Here is a 21543-nt window from a genome sequence, read left to right as displayed (position 1 = left end):
AGGTAAGGGAAACAAGTAGGAAAGTTATGGAAACTGTGATAATTGAAGAGGAGGAAGTTCTAGAGCTCTTAAGAAATATAAAGATGGGCATCTTCGGGTCCTGACAGGATATTCCCTTGAACTTTGAGGGAAGTCAGTGTAGAAATAGTAGGGGCTCTGACAGAAATATTTAAAATGTCATTAGCGACGGGGATGGTGCCAGAGAATTGGAGGATTGTGCAAGTTGTTCCATTGTATAAAAAGGGTTCAAGGAGTAAACCAAGCATTTATAGGCTTCTAAGTTTGACGCCAGTGGTGGGCAAACTAGTAGAAAGCATTCTTAGAGATGGTATATATAATTATCTGGGTAGACATGGTATGATTAGGAACAGTCAACATGGATTTGTGCATTGAAGGTCATGTTTGACAAATCTTATTGAATTCTTTGAAGAAGTTACTGGGAAAATTGATGAGGGTAAGGCAGTGGATGTTGTCTATATGGACTTCAGTAAGGGCTTTGACAATGTCCCACGTGGAAGGTTAGTTAGGAAGGTTCATTCGTTACGAGTGAAAATGGAAGTAGTAAAATGGATTCAACAGTGGCTGGATAGGAGATGCCAGAGAGTGATGGTGGATAACTGTTTGTCGGGTTGGAGGCCAGTGGCTAGTGGTGTGCCTCAAGGATCTGTACTGGGCCCATTGTTGTTTGTAATGTACATTAATGATCTAGATGATGGAGTGGTAAATTGGATTAGTAAGTATGCAGATGATACCAAGATAGGTGCCATTGTGGATAGTGAGGAAGGTTTTTAAATCTTGCAGAGAGATTTGGGCAAGTTAAAAGAGTGGGCTGAAAGTTGGCAAATGGCGTTTAATGCTGACAAGTGTGAGGTGCTACATTTTGGTCAGACTAATCAAAATAGGACATACATGGTGAATGGTAGGGCATTAAAGAATGCAATTGGACAGAGAGATCTAGGAAATAATAGTCCACAGTTCCCTGAAGGTGGAATCTCAGGTGGATGGGGTAGTGAAGAAGGCCTTTGGAATTCTGGCCTTTATAAATCAGAGCATAAGAGTTGGGAGGTAATGTTAAAATTGTACAAGGCATTGGTGAGGCCAAATTTGGAATCTTGTGTTCAGTTCTGGTCACCAAATTATAGGAAGGATGTGAACAAAATAGAGAGAACAGAAAAGATTCACCAGAACGAGACTTGGGTCTCAGCACCTACGTTATAGAGAAAGGTTAAACAAGTCAGGTGTGTTCCTTGGAGTGTTGAAGGTTGAGGGAGGATTTGATAGAGGTCTTCAAAATGTTGAGGGGGATAGATAGAGTAGATGTGGATAGACTTTTTCCATTGAGGAGAGGGGAGATTCAAACAAAAGGACATGAACTGAGAGTTGGGGGCAAAAGTTTAGGGGTAACACAAGGGGAAGCTTCTTTACTCAGAGAGCGGGATCTGTGTGGAATGAGGTGGTGGAGGCAGGTACAATATTATCTTTTAAGAAAACTTTGGTTAGGTGTATGGATGTAAAAGGTATGGAGGGCTATGGGCAGAATGCAGTGGGAGAGTCTAAGTGTCTCGGCACGGACAAGAGGGCCATGATGGCCTGTTTCCGTGCTGTAATTGCTATATGGTTGTATGTTTATACAATGAACAGCTGGAAAAATTTAGCGGGTCTTCTTATGATGACGTAACCCTGCTGTTGTACAAAATTATTCTGCCATTAATTGAGTATTTCAGATCCACTGCTCTGGATTGAATGCATGGTGAACAGTTAAGAAACACTCATTCTGATAATGATGTTGAATCATCACCTACACCTCCTCAGACATTAGCCTGATGGCACACCCACTCTTTTCACAGATCTGACTCACTAGCTAACTCAGTCCTTCTTGAGAACCTGTCCATCGTGATGCTCTTCAGTGACATGTAACATGGACTCAGCATGGGTAGCTTCAGAGATGTCTACTGGGCTTCTGTCCCACATGGGTAGAAATAAGCCCAGTTCAATTCAGGTACAACAGCAGCAAGGAAGAATGATTGACACTTACTTTCATCCGTACCACGAAGGGGTTCCCTCTGCTGCAGGCAGATATCAGTGCGACTAAAATGGCGAAACAAAGGCTTAACCTGTAAGCGAAAGAATGGCAGAGCATTAAAATGGGTGGTAGTTATCGCAACCAGGGTTTGAATCCAGCGCTGTGTGCAAGGAGTGTGTATGTTCTCCTCGTCACCTCTGTGGGTTTTCTCTAGGTGCTCTGGTTTCCTCCCACTCTACAAATCGTATGGGATTGGTTGGTTAATTTGGAGGCAGGAAGGGCCTACTACTGTGGTATATCATTAAAATAATAAAACATTCTCAACCAATGGACAGAATTCCAACTGGGATTTTTCTCAATTTCCTGTTCCCTCTCTGCTATTTCCACTGACTTTACGATAGGTAACTTGGAGAAATTCTAATGCCCAAGACCAAATGGTCACATTTTAAATTCTGTACATTGTTTCAGATTAAATTTAAAATTAAACATACAGCATGGTAACAGGCCTTTCTGGCCCATGAGCCCGTGCTGCATAATTACACCCAATTAACTTACAACCCAATATATTTTGAAGGGTGGAAGGAAACCGAAGCAACGAGAGGAATCTCACATAGACATGGAGAGAACGTATAAACTCCTTACACACAGCGCCAGATTTTAACCTGGCTCTGTAACTGCTTTGTGCTAACCACTAAGCTAATGGTGCCAGTTCCATTTGAAATAACTTATCAAACACTTTGTCAAGAAAGGCCTGTGCTTCCCATGATACAGAGCTCACAGCGAAACAAAAAAATCTGTCTGAACCTTGAAAGTGTATTTGCTCTCTCACGATTTATTTCATGCCCAGGCCGCCAAAGCCCACAAATTGTAAACATTATCTGATACAGGAGACCATTCAGCCAAATGACTTTCTTGTGGTCAAAAAAAACTCAACCTAATCCCACATTCTGGCACCAGTTCTGTGATGCTGCAGATATGGCTCTTGTAAACACATCCAGAAGTTCTAAATTCAGTGAGACTATCCAACCTTTCACGCAGTGATATGGTATTTCTTCATGTCCCCACTCTGCTTTCTACCAATTACTTAAGCTGCTTTTTGACCTCTCTGCCAAAAAAAATAGAACCCCACTTTATGAAAATTTGCTTTACGAAAATTTGGTTATGCAAAGAAACCCGTGTTCACTTTTGTGAAGAAATTATAATGGGTTTATAATGGGTTTTTTATTTTACAAAAATTGCCCCCAGTAGTAGTCAATGGGTCTTCGCTTTACGAATTTTCAGTTTACAAACTATTTCTCAGGAATACTCTACCTTTGTAAAGCAGGGTATATCTGTACTTACTCTAGCCAGACTCTTTATAATTTTATACACTTCACTCAACCTTTTCTGTTCCTTAGATATCCCTAGCTTATGTAATCATTCCTCATGGCTGCACTTTCCCAACGTGGTGATATGTTTCCTCCATTGTATATAGTTATCATTGTCGGTTGTATATATTGGAGCTGGCCCGCCCACGGATGACTCAAACCCTATGACTCCTCCCCCGTGGTCCTGGGACATAAAGGTCGAGCCACCTTTCCCTTGCCGCCATTCCTATCCTGGGATCCACGCCAGCAAGGTTCTTCTGTGTATTAAAGCCTATCTTTTCCTCAGCTTCTCCGTGGTGACTGGTAGTACCCTACAATTTAATACACAGAAATTATCTCTCCAGTAATGGAGAAACTGCTGCACCCTGATTGACTGGATGTGGACCCCCAACTCCCAGAACCGTCTGAACCGATGAGCAGTGGATAAGCTGGTTTGGTAATTTCTTCAACGGCTCCTGTACCGGTGGCCCAGAGTGTCGAAGACCTAGTCTGGGATACCTGCGTGTTGGGATTGAGGTCCGATTACATTCGGCAGCATCTCCTTGAAGAAGACCAGTTGCCATTGAATCAAGCCAATACAGTTAATCAGAACTCTAGAGTCGGCCCAGCGCAACGCAGAATCGATCACGGGCAAAAGTGGGCCCTCCATTTGTGAGCCAAAAATATCGCCATCTTGGGAGATGGCATCGGGGACGGGTGACCCGACGACACCAGCGGTAGTGACTGAATTCACAAATTGCTTTTTCTGTGGGCAGGCGAAACACCCATGACGACTTTGTCCCGCGAGGGGTGCAAGTTGCTTAGGCTGCGGAAAGAGGGGACACTATCTGCGGGTACGTCAAGCTAAGACCTCCACCTGAAGCAGCGCGGTGTGTATGGCCGATGGATGGATCCCGCCTCTAGTTCCGATACAGACCGTGTGCATGCAGAGAGGGGTGCCATCTTACCCGCTACAGCCCCTACCTTCTGCATGGTCTGCGCAGGCGCAGCCCGCTCTGCCGACGCCACTTCTGCCTTCTTCCTCGACCTTGGCAGCCATGACCACGTGGTCAACATGGAGGCTGCCATCTTGTGCATCGGGCCTCCACGCCGACGAGGAAGACGATGCACCGATCCTGGCATCTGTAGTGCTGAATCAGACCAGCCTCATCTGATCGCCCACTCAATGATGCAGATCGAGGTGAATGGACATAAAATAATCTGCCTATTTGACAGCGGCAGCACGGAGAGTTTTATTCACCCAGACGTTGCCCGCAGACTCTCGCTCCCAGTCTGGCCGATGAGTGGCTCGATATCGCTGGCAGCCAAAGACCACCAATCTGATATCGATGGGGTATTGTGTTGCATCTCTGATGGTGGAGGATGAGCGTTACGATAATTTCTCACTACTTGTTATGCTTCAACTGTGCGCGCGGATCCTCTTGGACTTGGACTTTCAAAGCCAGTTCAAGAGCATGATGATGGCGTTCGGAGGCCCCCAGCCACCACTCACAGTGAGCAACCTACAACTCGTGATCCCCCTCCCCCCACCCTCAGATCTGGCATGTGGCCTCACCACCCTTCGAGTATCCCTCCATCGCTATTCGCGAACCTCACCCCGGATTGCCGACCCATCGCTACCAAAAGCAGGCACTACAGCGCCGAGAACATGCCGTTTATCTGGGCTGAGGTTCAGTGGCTCCTGGCGGAGGGGATCATCACTCTGAGTACCAGCTCCTGGAGAGCCCAGGTTCTGGTGGTCAGGGGTGGGAGCAAGTCAAACTATCAATTGCTTCACCCAGTTGGACACTTACCCCCTTCCCCGGATAGCCGATATAGTCAACAAGGTTGCGCAATATCGTGTATTCTCGACCATTGACCTTAAGTTGGCCTATCACCAGCTTCTCCTCTGCCCCAGTGACCGAATTTATACTGATTTTGAGGCCGATGGGAAACTTTTTCATCTTCTCCGGGTTCCCTTTGGTGTCACCAACGGTGTCTCCGCGTTCCAGAGGGTGATGGACAGGATGGTGGAGGAGCACAATCTGGCAGTGACCTTCCCCTACCTCGATAATGTCACCATCTGCGGCCCGGCCATGATCAGCAGGACCACGACGCTAACCTAGCTAAATTTCTGCGGACTGCAAGGTCTCTCAATCTTACATACAATAAAGACAAGTGTGTCTTTAATATCAATCACCTAGCTCTCCTAGGATTCATCGTGGCACATGGTTTCATTGCCCCGGACCCCGACCGCATGCGGCCGCTAATGGAACTCCCAGTCCCGAACACCCTGAAAGCACTGAAGAGGTGCCTGGGGCTGTTCTCCAACTATACACAATGGGTGCCCAACTACGTCGATAAGGCCCACCCCCTCATTAGGTCCACAATGTTCCCATTATTGGCGGAGGCCTAGGCTGCTTTGCATCAGATCCGAGAGGACATTGCTAAGGCCATGATGCATATCGTGGACAAATCCATCCCTTTTCAGGTGGAGAGCAATGTAACCTTATTTTCCCATACCCTCCACGGCCCCGAGACATGGTACTCCTCGGTCGAGAAGGAGGCGCAGGCAATTGTTGAGGCAGTGCGCCACTGGCACCACTACTTGGTCGGGAAACAATTTACCCTGCTGACGGACCAATGGGCCATCGCCTTCACGTTTAACATGAAGCAGTGGAGTAAAATCAAGAATGACAAGATCCTCAGGTGGAGAAATGAGCTCTCCACCTATAATTATGATATCTTGTACCGGCCAGGTAAACTCAATAATCCGCCTGATGCCCTATCCCGGGGGACGTGCGCCAGCGCACATCTCGACCGTCTCTAAGCCCTACACAATTCCCTCTGCCACCCCTGAGTTACGAGACTGTTTGACTTTATCAAAAATCGGAACCTCCCATACGCCATCGAGGATGTCAGGTCCGTAACCAGATGCTGTCGGGTCTGTGCAGAATGCAAGCCGCAGTTCTACGGACCTGACAAGGCACACCTCATTAAGGACATTTGCCTATTTGAACGACTGAGTGTCAGTTTCAAGGGCCCCCTTCCCTCGTCAAACAGGAATATTTATTTCCTGAACGTCATTGATGAATACTCCCAGTTCCCTTTTGCCATCCCCTGTCCAGATAGGCCCTCGGCCACAGTAATTAAGGCACTACGCAGTATCTTCACTTTGTGCGGGTACCCCGATTACATCCACAGTGATCAGGGTTCCTTGTTTATGAGTGAGGAGCTGCGGCAGTACTTTCTCGCCAGAGGCATAGCCACCAGTAGGACCACCAGTTTTAACCCCAGAGGTAATGGACAGGTGGAACGGGATAATCCCACCGTTTGGAAGGCTGTGCTCCTGGCCCTGAAGTCCAGAGATCTGCCAGTGTCGCGTTGGCAGGATGTCGTGCCAGAGGCATTGCATGACATCCGCTCGCTCCTTTGTACCATCACGAACACCACCGAATGTTTGCCTTCTCTAGGAAATCGGTGAATGGTTCCTTGATTCCCGCGTGGTTGGTGACACCAGGTCCAGTCCTGCTCAGGAGACATGTGAGGGGCCATAAGACTGAACCATTGATCAAAGAGGTGCACCTCATTCATGCAAATCCTCAGTATGCCTTTGTGAGATACCCTGACAGCCATGAGGACACTGTACCCATCCGGGATCTGGCGCATGCCGGAGAGCCTGGAACCACCAGTTTCACACTACCCTGCAATGGAACTCACTGTTAGGGGCAGACTCGCCTGGGATACCACCCCCCGCAGACCTCGTTCCAACGGGACCAGCTCCCATCAGGGCACTGATCCCGCCTCCCTTCACTTCTGTGACCAACATCGCCCCAACACAGACAGTATCATGTCTGTCTAGTCCAACGGTTACCCTGACTCTAGACACTCGGCTGGCGGAACAGCAGACTACTCCTACCCCTGCTCCCTGCAGGTTCCGTAGACAGAGGAGGTCACTGGTGAGGCTGAATCTTTGGTCTTGGTAGGTTTTTTCTGTTCCAAGTCTGGTGGGGGGGGAGGGGGGTGTGGTTCTGTTCTAAAAGGAGGGATGAATGTGGTGATATGTTTCCTCCATTGTATATAGATTTCCGCACAATCCCAAGTATCTCTTCAATCTGTTATTAGTTTATTCTGTTTCAGTGTTGACGGTATTTTATAAAGCAAGAGGAAGATTTACCTGTTTCTTTCTCAAACAGCTGCAGTCCTCAGGAGGCCTTCAAGAGAGATAAATAAATGGTGTTAACATTGGACCTACATCATATTATAAGTAAAGGCACAATGCACATTAGAGAAGATAACGTAAACACTTAGTGAACACCCACGCAAGGCTGCTAACACTCCATTGTGATAATGAAGTTTATCACTTCCACCATGTCAAGGCTAATTTATTTTTTGTGCAGTGAACATAGACAGGGCCATGTCAGAAACTATAACGTTTTGAAACACCACATAAGTGATAGGAAAGGTTGAGATAGGGGTGGCCAACCTTTTAATTTTTAATTTAGACATCCAGCACAGTAACAGGACATTTCGGCCCATGAGTCCGTGTTGCCCGAAATGGCTTGTTACTATTGCTATAGACCCAAAGGACCCCAAAACCCAGCAGCAATAGAAATTCACCAAGACAAATGGTTACTTAAACAAAAGTTGCTTTTAATTATCTTTAAACATGAATACAAGGTCAAACTCTATTACTATTAACTTAACTTAACCCCCTTCTAATTCTAAGCACACATTTATGTAATGTGTGTAAGTTCAGAAAAGTTCTTTGATTCACAGTCCAATCTCACTTTTCACTCCTCCAAGTTCACCGGTATCAGGCAATTTTTATACTGTGCACAGAATTTAACATTTATGAATTTCACCAGGCTTTGGTGCTTGAAAGGTAAATGGTTACTCCTCAGGAAGGTTCTTGTCAGTTTTCAGAGAGAGAGATTTGTTGTTTGTTGGACACCCACAACTGATTCCTTCTGATCAGCCACTTCTGTCTCTTGCTGAAGAAACTTGCCCCATCAGGGTTTTCCAGATGACAACCTCTTTCTTTCAGGTCACCACAGAGTTCCTTTTCTGTTTCCCTTATCTCAGGTGAAACATTATACAGCCAGCCATCTCCTCTTGTATGAACCACAAGGGCTTTGACCAGGCTGAACTAAGAACTCACAACCCGTCTTCAAAATGGGGTTTTTCCACAAGCTTGCCAACTTGTCATGTTCCAGTCCCAGCTGCTCCTGCTGACTGTAAAACTAAATTCTCTCTCTCTGTAAGAAAACCACATGACCCTCATAGAACAGCAAACTGCATTCAGACACACTGCGGCACCGGATCCAATCCTCTGGTTCATTCATCTGTTGCTTTCCAAAACAATAATCCATTACTCAACAGCATGTCCAATTAACACCTGCTTGTGAAGTCCTTCAGCATAGCAGTTTCCAATTTCTTTACAAAGGCACTGGGAGCCTGGACTGTCTGACTTGAGCAGAGCTCTGGCATTTTAAATGAGATCTGTGTTGTGAAGTGTTTATGTATATTTGTGACCTACACTGAAAAAAAACCACAATTTATCTCCTTTAAAACATATATATGTACAATATAAAATATAATATAATCTGTCACACCATGCTGTATGTCTAAATTAAAAATTAAAAGTTTGGCCATCCCTGGTTTAGAGGGTATGGGCCAAATGCAAGAAATTGGTCTAGCAAAAAATAGTCGGACAAGTTGGGCTGAAAGGTCTCTTTCAGTGTTGTGACCTTGCATCTGATAAACCAACACAGATTTATGGGTCAAATGGTTTTCTTTGACATAAATATTCCATGAGTTCTATGAATATGTCATTAATTTTGATTTTAGATTTCAATTACCTTCTGCCTCTCTTGCCCAGACTGCAGTGTACCAGTGGCATGGGCATCCTCAATCCCTGCCTCCTCATCACAAATGGAAATTGAACAGTCTTTTATCAGCCATTTCCAAATGATAAGCGAGTTCAAAGAGAAGGCACTGGACACATATCAATGAGGCTCAACACTCATTATTGGAACTTGGAAATTTGTGATTACATCTCAGTGGGAATTAATATGTGACTGTGTCCTTCATCACAGACATGGAAGATTTTTGCCCTAACTCATACCCTCTATGCATCTGACCGATTTCATGACAAGGGGTCAGACACTGATCAAGCAAGACTATAAGGGGGATACGATGGGCAGGCGATGAGCATCTCCAAGAACAGTGAGTGCATCTTCTTCAGGAGAGGCACATCGAAAGAGGAACATTACCGTATTGACATGAGAACTATAACCATCTGTACATGGCAGCTTGCTGATTGAAGTTATAGAATGGGTGGCACGGTTAGCGCAGTGGTTAGCGCAACACTATTACAGCGCCAGCAACTTGGGTTTGAATTCAGCGCTCAACAAAGCAATCTCCCAGTCTGCGTCCAGTTCTGACCTCGACTTGAAATAGTGGGGATCTCCTAATGGCCACCCATTTCAATTCCCCTACTGACATCTCTATCTACGGTCTCATGCACTGCCATACTGAGACCACCAACAAATTGGAGGAACAACACCTCATCTTCTCTCTGGGCATCCTCTAACTGGGTGGCATCAACTTCTCCAGTTAAACCCTATCCCCCATCTTTCCCCATTTCTCCTTTCCTCTTGTTCTCTCTCTCTTTTCCCTTTCCCCAGTTTCCTTTCCTGCAGCTCTGCTTCCACAGAGCCAAAAATACACCCCCTACCCCAGTCAATTCTCACCTTTCCTTTCTCCTGTGTCCCATCTGTACCCAACCAACACTATCGGTCTGAACCCCTCCCCCTGCCTATTCTTCCCTTCTCCCCATCCACATAATTCAAACACCTGCCTGCCTTTTACTCATACCTTGAAGAAGGGCTCAGGCCTGAAACGTCGGTGATATATCTTTACCTCCTGAGGACGCTACAAGACCTGCTGAGTTCCTCCAGCATTTCTGTGCTTTTACTACAATCACAGTGTCTGCAGGCTTTCACATTTCACCACTTTGTTCTCATGCCTGGAACCTGATTCCTGAAGCAGTAACATTATTCCGAGTTCTGTCTAGGTCAAGTGAACAGAGGAAACAATTTAAGCATGCTCACAAAACTTCCTTGTAAAAGTGTAACATCCCCACCAACTCATGAGAATTCCTGGTCCAAAGTATGACAGCCTGCAGGTGCCCTATTTATTGGGCAGAAGAGGCACACCTTAACCCTAATTACCCATTCAATTGTATCATGAAGCACCTTTTGCCCCTTTTGTCCCAGATTAATCTCTAAAGCAGTGTTTCATTTCTGACTCATTTAACTCTACACATTTACAATTTCACTCCTGACCTGCACTCTACTGTTTCCACCATGTGCTGAAGCCTTGAGATCTCTTCTTTCAGATTCGGATAGAGACGCAGGTCCTTTCTGGCAATAGTATTCAGGTCCTATTTGATTCAAAGTAGACAAATAAATACATAAATAAAAATCGAGTCATTTAAAAAAAAAATCCATATAATTTTCAAACCGGTTGGTGTGGATTATTACTTGTTTCAAAGTGCAGCAAACATGCCTTTGCAAAACATGGATTAGTGCATTTGCGCGTGTAAAGAGAAAGCAGGAAATTTAAGAATCTAAAACAAAACCAGGAGCAGGAATAGACAGACCACTCTGTCTTTAATCTTGGTCCATTCATCTTGTGCCACATACTATTTGATCTTTGCCCCCTGAATTGCTTCCTGTCCATCTGCAGCTTCTTGATCAAACTCATCAACTGATCATCCAACAACTTCCTGGGACAGAAACTGAAAATGTCGCAATAGGAATTTGTGGCGCGCTGTGGTAGCAGCAAGCAAACACAAAACACAAAAGACTGTACTACAGGTTTTATTCAGCTAAAGGTTTGTACACCAGTTTCAGCTGTGGTGGCTCCCGAGTGACTGGCTCAGGAGGGACCGGCTCAGGCTTATGTCTGGGTTGGCTGATTGACAGCCAGCCAGGTAGAGTCAGCCCCCAGGTGGTCCTTCTGCAGGTACAGAGATCGCCCCCTGCAGTAAGCTAGTGGTCACATCACCACATTCACCCTCTTCTTAAAATTGTCCTGGGGGGGTGGGAGGGTGAGTAACGATGCCAGGCGGTATTTACAGATTTATTTACAGGTTTAGACGGTCCAGCGGCCATCGGAGTCTCTGTGACAGTCACAGGGTTAGCTCCTCGTCAAAGGTTGGTGAGGGTGTTGTGAATGCCAGAGGGCTAGTCGGGTCCGGTGTGGTTGGGTCGGGCACCAGGACTGGCATTGTATCATATGTCCGTGGTGGCATGGCCGGGTCGGCGTGGATTGGCAGGAGAGGGAGGAGCTGGAGGGGCGGTTCAGTCCCCTTGTCCTGAATGGGCCAAGGATGCCCGTGATGGGGAAATTGCATCGGGTCGATGTGAGGTGGTGGTGGTGTTGGTGATGGTGGTGCTCCTGATAGTGCCAGATCCCTGGTCGAGATGGTGTCCTCACGGCCACTGGGGTACCTGATGTAGGCGTAGTTGTGGTTGGCGTGAAGGAGGAGCACCTGCTCGACCAGTGGGTCGGCCTTGTGGGCCCATACGTGGTTGCGCAGGAGCACTGGTTCCAGAGATGTGAGCCACGCTGGGTGAGAGGTTTCTGTCACCGATTTCCTGGGGAATGAAAACAGGTGGTCGTGAGGGGTCTGATTTGTAGCCATGCACAAGAGCGACCTATGGCATGGAGCGCCTTGAGGAGGGCTTCTTGCCAGTAATTCATGGATCAGCCTTTGGACCTAGGGGCCAGGAGGACAGTCTTCCAGATCACTCTGTTTTCACACTCAACCTGCCCGCTGCCCCTTGGATTATAACTAGTCATGCGACTATTCGCGATGCCTCACGTCACCAGGTGCTGGTGCAGTTCCTCACTCATAAAGCTGGACCCCCGGTCACTGTGGATGAACGCCGGGTAGCCGAACATGATGAAGACCTGTGTCAGGGCCCTGATAACCTCTGTGGAGGTGTATGGGCATGGGATGGCGAAGGGATAATGGGAGTACTTGTCTATAACCATGAGGAAATAGACATTCTTGTTTGTGGAAGGCAGGGGGCCTTTGTACTCGATACTGAGTCGTTCGAAGGGCTGGGTGGCCTTGACGATGTGGGCCTGGGGCGGATGGAAGAAGCAAGGTTTGCATTCCGTGCAGACCCTGCACGACTCAGTCATGGTCCGGACCTCTTGGACAGTAAAGGGAAAGTTTCGGGACTTGATTAAATAGTACAGGCGTGTCACCCCCAAGTGGCAGAGGGAGTCTTGGTGTGCCTGCAGCTGGTCGGCCTGCGCTGATGCGCAGGTCCAGGATAGGGCATCGGGGGTGTCATTGAACTTCCCTGGTCTGTACTGGATGTTGTAGCTGAATGTAGCCAGCTCGACAAACCAGCGAAGATCTGGTCATTCTTGATCTTGTCTTTGTGGGTGGTGCTGAACATGAACGCCACTGTTGGTGAGGAGAGTGAACCTCCTGCCAGCCAGGTAGTGGCACCAGTGGTGGACTGCTTCCACGATCGCTTGGGCCTCCTTTTCAATGGTGGAGTGTTTGAGCTTGGAACCGTGGGTTGCCCCTTCTGGTTGAGTGCGAGGGTAACATCAGAGGCATTGCACTCCACTTGAAATGGGGTGTCTTTGTCCATGGCATGCATCGTGGTATTGGCGATGTCCTGCCTGATGTGTACAAAAGCTGCCTGCGCCTCAGGTGGGAGGGGAAAGGTGGTGGCCTGGGCCAGTGGGCGGACTTTGTCCGAGAAATGGGGAACCCACTGAGAGTAGTAGAAAAACAGGCCAAGGCACCTGTGGAGGGTGTGGGAGGGGCAGTTCCATTAGTGGACATGCGTTCTGGGTTGGGACCAATAACACCATGTTCCACAATGTACCCTAGGATGGCGAGGTGGGTAGTGCTAAACACACACTTCACTTTGTTGTAAGTGAGGTTCAGCTCCTCGGCCATCTGGAGAAACCTCTCCAGGTTGTCATCATGGTCCTGTTGGTCATGGCCGCAGATGGTGACATTGCCCAGATATGGGAAGGTCGCTCTTAAGCTGTGCTAGTCGACCATGCAGTCCATCTCCCTCTGAAAAACAGAGAACTGGTAGAGGTGCCCATCTGCCTCAAAGGGGGTGTAAGGCTTGTTCCATGAATGGATCAGGAGTTTGTGTTAGGCCGACTTTAAGTTGATCATGTCAGCTATTCTGGGTGAGGGGTAGGCATCCAGCTGAGTGTACCGGTTGATGGTCTAGCTGTAGTCGATAACCATCCTCGGTTTGCTGCCCATTTTACCGCCAGGACTTGGGCTCTCCAGGTACTGGTGCTGGGCTCTAAGGTACCACCAGAAGCTATTTTACCTCCAACTTGATGAAGACCCGGTCGGCCGCGCAATAGCGCCTGCTCCTGGCCATTATCGGCTTACAGTCTGGCGTAAGGTAGTTGAAGAAGGAGGGGGGGAGGTGCAGGCAGGCTTGGGGTGGTCGGATTGCGTGCTGTGGAGCATGAGCGGGGGGGGGGGGGCAGAAAGGCCCGCCGAAAATGAGGGTAACGCTTTGTAGGTGGCACTGGAAGTCTAGCCCCAAGAGGACCAGGGAACAGAGTTTGGGAATGACCAGGAGCCTGAACCCGTTGTACGTTTTCCCCCACCCCACCCCCCCCCCCCAACAGTCAGATCATCCTAGCAGCGCCCGAGGGCTGTTATGGAGCGGTCCTGGGCCACAAAAGCTATGGCAAAGTTTGTGGGGAAGATTTTGAGTTTTAATGTCCATGCCACGTTCGGATGTATGAAGCTCTCAGTACTACCCCTATCAAACAGGCACTTCATTTGAACATCAAGCTCCCGAGCCCGTGTGGGATGTCCCTCTTCAGGATGGTGGAAGCTAGGACCATCTCGGGGTCCAAGTCAATAGGTGAGGTGAGTGGCAGCTGGGGGCGATCTCTGTCGGCATGGGGTGCGTCAGGTGGGTGGTCTGGTCAGCGCCTGTGTTGACCATGTCGTCCTGTCCCAGGTGTTGCAATGTCGCTGGGGCTCGACTGGCCCAAGATGGTGGCGGGACCCAGCTGGCGTAAGATGTCAGCAACCTGTGGGCATGCATGGTGTCAGCATGGATCGGCCTCCCCGTTGCTCGCTTAGTCCGCGCTGGCAGAAGTGACGTCAGTGGTCCTGGCGGAAGTGGCTTGGAAGAAGATGGAGGCACCCGGGGTGAGCACACCACTGCAGTGCCCGTCGGAGGTGGGGCCAGAAGTGGCATCGATGGAGCAGGCGGAAGCGGCGCGATGGGTAATGCGTCGCCCGCACTTCGCACATGGCGATGTCCAGGGGGGTTGCATGTTGATCGCAGAGGGCCGCTGTGCTCCTGGCGGGTCTAGAGAGGCACACTTTCGCGTAGTGGCCTTTCTTGCTGCATCGAGAGCAGAAAGAGTTTCGGGCCGGGCAGCTTCTGCGGGACCATCTGTCTGACCCACACCGGGACCCGCAGTACTTACAGAGATGCGGTGTGCCAGTGGCAGCGATGGACAACTCCACGTGCGGTCCCTGGGCTACGGCGGTCATCTGGGTCAGCCATACTGAGAACTGGGGGAGTCGGGAGTCGAAGGCTGCAGCCTGCAGAGAGTGAACCATCTCCACAGTTCTGAAGAGTGAGGCGATGTTGTCTTCCAGCAGTTTCTGCTAGGCGCTCCTCGATCACAACCCTCGCACATAGGCATCCCTGATCAACCAATCCACCTCTCCTTCGGACACCCCAGTCTCGACCAGGCACGGGCGGGCCAGCTCTCGCAGGATCCCCAGGTAGGCATCTGCCATCTCACCTGGCTGCTGCAGCAGGTACCTGGCTTAGATCATTTTCATTGGGGGCTTGTACATGGCCTCCAGGACGGCCATCGCCAGTTCGTAATCGGTACAGTCCTTGATGGCCTGGAAGGCACAATGGCCCAACCTCGTGCGGAGTACCATGAGACGCTTCTGGTTCATGTTAATGACCTTGGTCTGTGTTTGGATGACCACCTCGACGGCGTGTTTCCAGATTTCAAAGCGTCCCTGGGCTTCCAGGTGCTGAGGGTCAATCTTCAAACTCTTGATCATCAGGAACTTCTCCATGGTTGTCTTCAAATAAATTGTGACATGCTGTTGTAGCAGCAAGCAGACACAAAACACAAAAGTCTGTACTACAGGCTTTATTCTGCTACAAGTCTGTACACCAGTTTCAGCTGTGGTGGCTCCTGAGTGATTGGCTCAAGAGGGGCTGGCTCAGGTTTATATTCGGGTCAGCTGATTGACAGCCGGCCAGGTGGAGTCAGCCCCTAGGTGGTCCTTCTGCAGGTACAGAGATCGCCCCCTGCAGTAGGCTAGTGGTCATATCACCACAGAATCAATGGAAGAGATCTAACCGGGGAGGGGGCATTAAGATAACCATGGAGGGGTGGGGGGGCACAAGCTACCATTTAAGAATTCACTCAGCAGATGTGGGGCCGGGAGGAGGAGGAAAGGAGTGAGTACTATACCTGCCATGGACTCTTCCATCCACTGCCTGACACTTGCCCTGCCTGCCTCCTGTCCACCCCTCCCTCCATCAGTCCGACAGCTGCTCCCACTCATCCTGCGGCCAGGGGGAGGGGGGCTGCAGCTGTCATTGTCAGATCGGCCTGATCAGCCCCATGTGACAGGAAATGCATTTCCTGAACTCACCCCCCCCCCCCCCCACCGGCCCGACTATGGGGGGACGAGGCCCCAGCCGGACCTTAGTGCTGCTTGTCCTCCTCCCCAAGGCTGTACTCACACCCTGGGAGCATCTCCACCCCAGGGCAGGATGGCTCCATCAAGGACCGGGCCCGCGTTCCGGGAACCGAGCACTTGAGACCCACCCCACCCCCAGCCACATGCTCCTCCTGAGGGAAATCTCACCTCCACCACCGGGCCCAGGCTGCAGACTTCTCCGAGAACCGGCCTGTTGCTGGGGAACAGTGCTCAGTGACGCTCACAGGCCTTGTGATGTTAGCCCGCACAGGCCTTGGCTGGGGAAAGCTGTCAGGTGCTGGGGTGGTTGCAGCCTGGGAGGAGGGTCGGAGGGTGCTGCTAATCAGAGGAGCAACAGCGGCCAGGCAGTTACTGCGTACAGGGGCTTCACAGGGACATTTCCGGTCAAATCTGTACCCAGGGAAGCAAAATGTTCTTTTAAAATATTATATATATATATATATATATATATATATATAATTTAAAAGGTTTTGCACCAAAGGCTTGGCCTGCGGGTGGGTGCCTTGGCAGGGGCACAAGTCCTTGTTTTGGCCAGGCAATGCCCACGAATGCCTCCTGCCCCCACCTTGGTGCCAAAGCTGATAGGAATATCATTGGAATATTGAATGGTGGTGCTGCCGCTGAAGTGGACCTGGGAGAGTCGGAAGCCGAGACACAGTGTTGCTCCACGAGATCCAACCACCAGCTCCTAACCCCAACAGCTCCGTAAAGGCTTTAAACAGCTTGTTAAAGGAGCTGACGATGGTTTTAATTAAAGTCTTGCATTCTTGGGTTCTGTGCCCAGGATAGTGGGGCCTATACTCATTAGTGGCCACGAGGGTTTGCAGGCTCTGGGGGATCAGAGAGGGCACCAGAAATGGGGAGAACAACCCTGTGTTGAGAAAGAAAAGCAAAAGTGATGACCCTACAATCGCAGACCGGCGAGGGACTCAGCGGATGAAGGACGCAGTAGGTCAGTGACTTGTGGTTAAACAACTCATGGAACAGGGATTCGTGAGAGTGCTGAGAAGAAGGGCTCCCAAAGGGTCTCGGGTGCTGAAGGGTACTTGACCATGTCAGAGCTTTGGATCTGGAGCTTGGGTTGCCGATAGATCGAGCAGGGGCCTGTGCTGAAGGCAAATCCATGGACACTCAGTGATTTTGAAGGGACTCTCTTTTGGTTCTCTTTCTTGCTTACTGTAACGGGCACCAGGCAATATTAATGGCGATTCTTTCTCTACCTCTCGACAGGCAGAAGATAATTTTGTGTTATATTACATGTTCTGTACTATTACATGGCAATAAAGGAATCTTGAACAGTCAAACCTCATCATCTTTGACCAAAATCACTGACTTAGTCCTGTAGTCCTTGTTTGTTTAGCGAGAGTAACAGCCCATTAGTTCTCCTCTGCCAATCATTCTTAGTGTCTGTTTTGATGAATTCACTTCATGTTCATGTGAATGCCACTGATTAAAGACTCATCATCCACAGGACAATCTTCTCATTCATAACCATTTCTTGCCCTGCTCCCTCCAAGGCAAGTTTACCCTTGTTTAGGACATAAATCAAAGTTGCAAACTACTCTTCAACTTACCACCAAAAATTATTTTTTTCCAAAGTACAATACGATTGCACCTTTGGCATCAGGGAGTTAATACAAATTCACAATAAGAACAGAACAAAATGCTGAAACTCAGCAGGTTAGACGACATCTGTAGAGAGAGGAAGAATTAACATTTGATGTTTAAGACAGGGTCTCTGAATTCTCCAATTTCTGAAAGGTCTCTGACCTGAAACATTAACTGCTTCTTTCTTTCTACAGATGCTGCTTGACCTGATCAGTGTTTCCAGCATTCCTGTTTTTATTTCAGATTGCCAGCTTCTGTCGTATCTTTCATCTATTTTCATGTGCATGCTGCAGAGCAGATCCATAGAACATGGAGGTGTAAGATTTAAGTAATTTACTACACAGCAGTGTTTATGCATTTATATCAATTCCACTGCTTAACACCATTGAAAATTAAATTTGAGACTACCATCTGCATTCGAAGCTGATAAAAATTTGGAACATTCAGCCAGTTAGAGGAGAAAACATTAGGGAATTTACAGAGATGTGTGCTGTCAGAATACAGAAGAATTTTACCTTCCTATCTCCCTGGCAGCACTGATCCGACAGAGTAGTGGTTTGTGCAATACCATTACTGCAGTAGTGGCCCGGGTTCACATCTGGTGCCGTCTGTAAGGAGTTTGTACACTCTCCCCATGTCTGTGTGGTTTCCTCCGTGTGCTCCGGTTTCCTCCCACCCTTCAAAATGTGCAGGATTAGTAGGAAAATGGTGTATTTAGGCAGCACGGATTCATGGACAAGTAGGGCCCATTATCGTGCTTTGTCTAAATTGAAAATTTAATTCCATCAAAGAGCTGCCTGCAGGGAGCAGAAGTATGCAAAGAGGCCAGTTGTGCAGTCCAAAACCTATCACACTTGCACAGAGGTTTACAAGATGACGAGGAGCATAGATAAGATAATTAATCATAACCTTTTACCCAGGGTTGTAGAAATCTAAAACTCAAGGGAAAAGATTTAAGGTAAGATGGGAAAGATTTAAAGAAAACCTGAAGCACACTTCACACAGAGGGTGGTGGGTAATGGAACAAACAACCAGAGGAAGTGGGAGAGGCAGGCAGAATTATAATGTTCTGATAGGCACATGGACAGGATAGGTTTAGAGGGTCAAGGACAATACAGGGCAATGGGACTAGCTTAGTTAGCATAGATGGGTTGGGCCAAAGGGTCTGTTTTTTTGCTGTAGAAATTCCAGCTCATCAACAACTAGCCTATCTGTTGTTTCACCAAGTAGCAAGAAGCAGACTGCTTCCTTTCGAATCAGGCAAGTTGGTTGTAACTCACTGAAAACTGACCCTGCTAGTGACTGAGAACACAAAATGACAGGTGTGGCAATGTGTTAACAGGCAAGCTCTGAGCATAGTGGGTCTCTGTGCTCCTGACCACACTGAAAATAAAGCTTTATGGAGCAACTGTGTGGCAGTTTTCATTTGCTTCATCCAGGACATTGTCATCATAATGACCAGGTTCTCCAGCTTTCACAAGACTGAGGTACATGGTCTCTGTATATAGCTGATAGCTCAGTGACTAAAGCACTAGTTTTGTAAACCAGGGATCATGAGTTAATTCCTTGCTGTGGCCTTGTTTCTGTGACAAAGTGGTGACTCTCGGTCTTCCTTACGGTCGACAAAGTTACAGAAATACATGTACTTTACATTCTAAATGTAGTATTACGACAATCATGGAACCTTTTTTCCTGTCACTGCATTTCCCACTCTCCAACATGAAGTTCCTAGCTTCTTGTTTTCCAGATTCTTCTATCCCATCACAATGACCCCCACAGTCCAGCACAGTGTTCTTTCATTCATCCTTGTATCCTGCTATCTCCGCTCTCGCCTGTGCCCGTGTGTGTGTGTGTGTGTGTGTGTGTGTGTGTGTGTGTGTGTGTGTGTGTGTGTGTGTGTGTGTGTGTGTGTGTGTGTGTAAAAAGAAAAAAAGAGTAAGTGTGTGGGTAAAAAGGAGTGAAATTGCAAAAATGCAAGTGTGTCAAAAGGACAGAAAAAGGGAGTGTGTGTGTGTGTGTGTGTGTGTGTGTAAAAAGAGATTGAGTGCGTGTATAAAAAGGAGAGAGAAAAACTGTAAAAAGACAAGAGAGAAAGAGTGAGTGTTTAAAAAGAAAAGGGAGAGTGTATGTGGGGGGGGAGGGGTGGAAATGAGATGTTCTGATCACACATGGTCTTGGAGGCCTTAAACCTCACTCCACAGCTTCCCACTGAGTACTTTCTGCCATTCATAACACCTGTTCAAACCCTTCACCCTTTGCAAACTCCTCTCAGGCATGCTATACTTGGAGAGCAGGGATGCTATCAAATTGCAAGTTGTCGCTGATGCATTATAAACGGTAGCTGGATTACTCAGTTAGTGTTGTGCTCCTTCTGTTGCACGTTTCCCTGTGGTTATGTGCCTACGATCACTGTCAGACCCACTGACAACTATCTTATGCTTCTGTATAGGATGCATTACCTACAGCAGCACATTAATGACTCTGAGTCTCACATTCCAACACTGCCATGTCCAGCCTCTTGCTCTGACCCTGGATTCACCATAAACTGCTGAGTGGAAGATCTGCATTCACATTATATCTGGCCCCTCAGCATCACTGCAGCTCATGTACCAGCATGACCCTATTTATATGAATGGGATCCACCACCATCATTCAAAAATCTGAAGTTTTATCTGTATTTCAACGCATAATTTAGGTTTCAAATTTATGATCAGGTTTCCAATGCTTTTAAACAAATTTGTACAGGGGTAAAAAAAAAGAATCTCAACTCTTTTCAAATGCCCCTAATCAATTGGAGATGTGGAAACAGTGGAAAATACTTTTGAAAGTACTAGGCATCAGAAGGCCATCAGGGCACTCCGAAGGTGGGGCCTAACTTCCCAACACCTGACAGCCTCATTGCTGCCCATTCACTACACACTCAGCAGGAGGCTCCAGCAGCAACGTTTCGATGCCTGGAAGCTGTACACCTAAACATTTGTCAGTACTTCTGACAGTACCCCTATTTTAAGGCCCCTGTTGATTTGTAAAACCAGAGCAGTGAAGCTCTGCAAATAAATATACTACAGACATTATTGCTTTGTGTATTCTCCGTAATAAATTCATCTGCAGGGCTCTAGCACTCTGCTTTTATTAATATTGGATACTCCTGAACTTGAAACAGTCATATTTCAAAGTTCACTCAATACAGGTAAATAAACTCTGGGTGACCTGAGTCTGTTTACCCAGCTCGCAGCTGAAATTGTGGACTTAAAGGGAGTGGATTAATCTCTCTAAAGTAATAAAAATGTTGCATCACAGTTCAGTCACTGAATGCATAACCAAAGAAAGTGATAATTATAAGAACATTCAACTCAACAGTGACCTTACAAATTGAAACAAATAGAGTCTGTTGTATCTAAGAGTGGCCTAGAAATTTCTACTGGACTCAAATGGATGATCAGGATGATGTCAGCAATGTTTTGGATGTTGGCCATTTTTAGTGGGCTTTGGCAGATTTTTATTGCTAAACGGTACCAGTTAGCACTGAGGATGGGAGCAAGGAGTTGAGGGGTGGTGAAGTCAGACAATCCGAGCTTTGGGGTTGAGGTTGGGTAGCTAGCCTTTGGTGGGTGGATGAGTTGAAGAGATGTGGGCAAGAGAGGGAGGGGTTATGATATACAGGGATGAGTGTTTCAGGAGAACAGGTGGTGGGAAATTGCGGGGGCTCTAGACGTTGGCAAGGAGAACATTAGGAAAAGGGAGCATGATTGGGGAGAGGAAGAAGAACAGAATTT

At 47.8% G+C, this 21543-nt stretch overlaps 1 protein-coding gene across 1 annotated transcript in view; it reads right to left on the bottom strand.

Annotated features, from left to right (window-relative positions):
- rapgefl1 (Rap guanine nucleotide exchange factor (GEF)-like 1) overlaps window positions 1-21543 on the bottom strand; it is a 125430-nt gene that overhangs the window by 39539 nt on the left and 64348 nt on the right. The window contains exons 6-8 of the mRNA XM_069906771.1: window positions 10719-10816; window positions 7547-7583; window positions 2036-2114 (exon numbers count right to left, since the gene is read on the bottom strand). Of these exons, the coding sequence (XP_069762872.1) occupies window positions 2036-2114; window positions 7547-7583; window positions 10719-10816 (214 nt within the window). The remainder of the gene's footprint in view (window positions 1-2035; window positions 2115-7546; window positions 7584-10718; window positions 10817-21543) is intronic.

This window comes from Narcine bancroftii, chromosome 12, assembly GCF_036971445.1.
Source record: "Narcine bancroftii isolate sNarBan1 chromosome 12, sNarBan1.hap1, whole genome shotgun sequence".
NCBI classification, from domain to species: Eukaryota; Metazoa; Chordata; class Chondrichthyes; order Torpediniformes; family Narcinidae; genus Narcine; species Narcine bancroftii.
The sequence above is the reverse complement of the archived record's forward strand: the minus strand, read 5'-3'. Positions and strand labels throughout refer to the sequence as shown.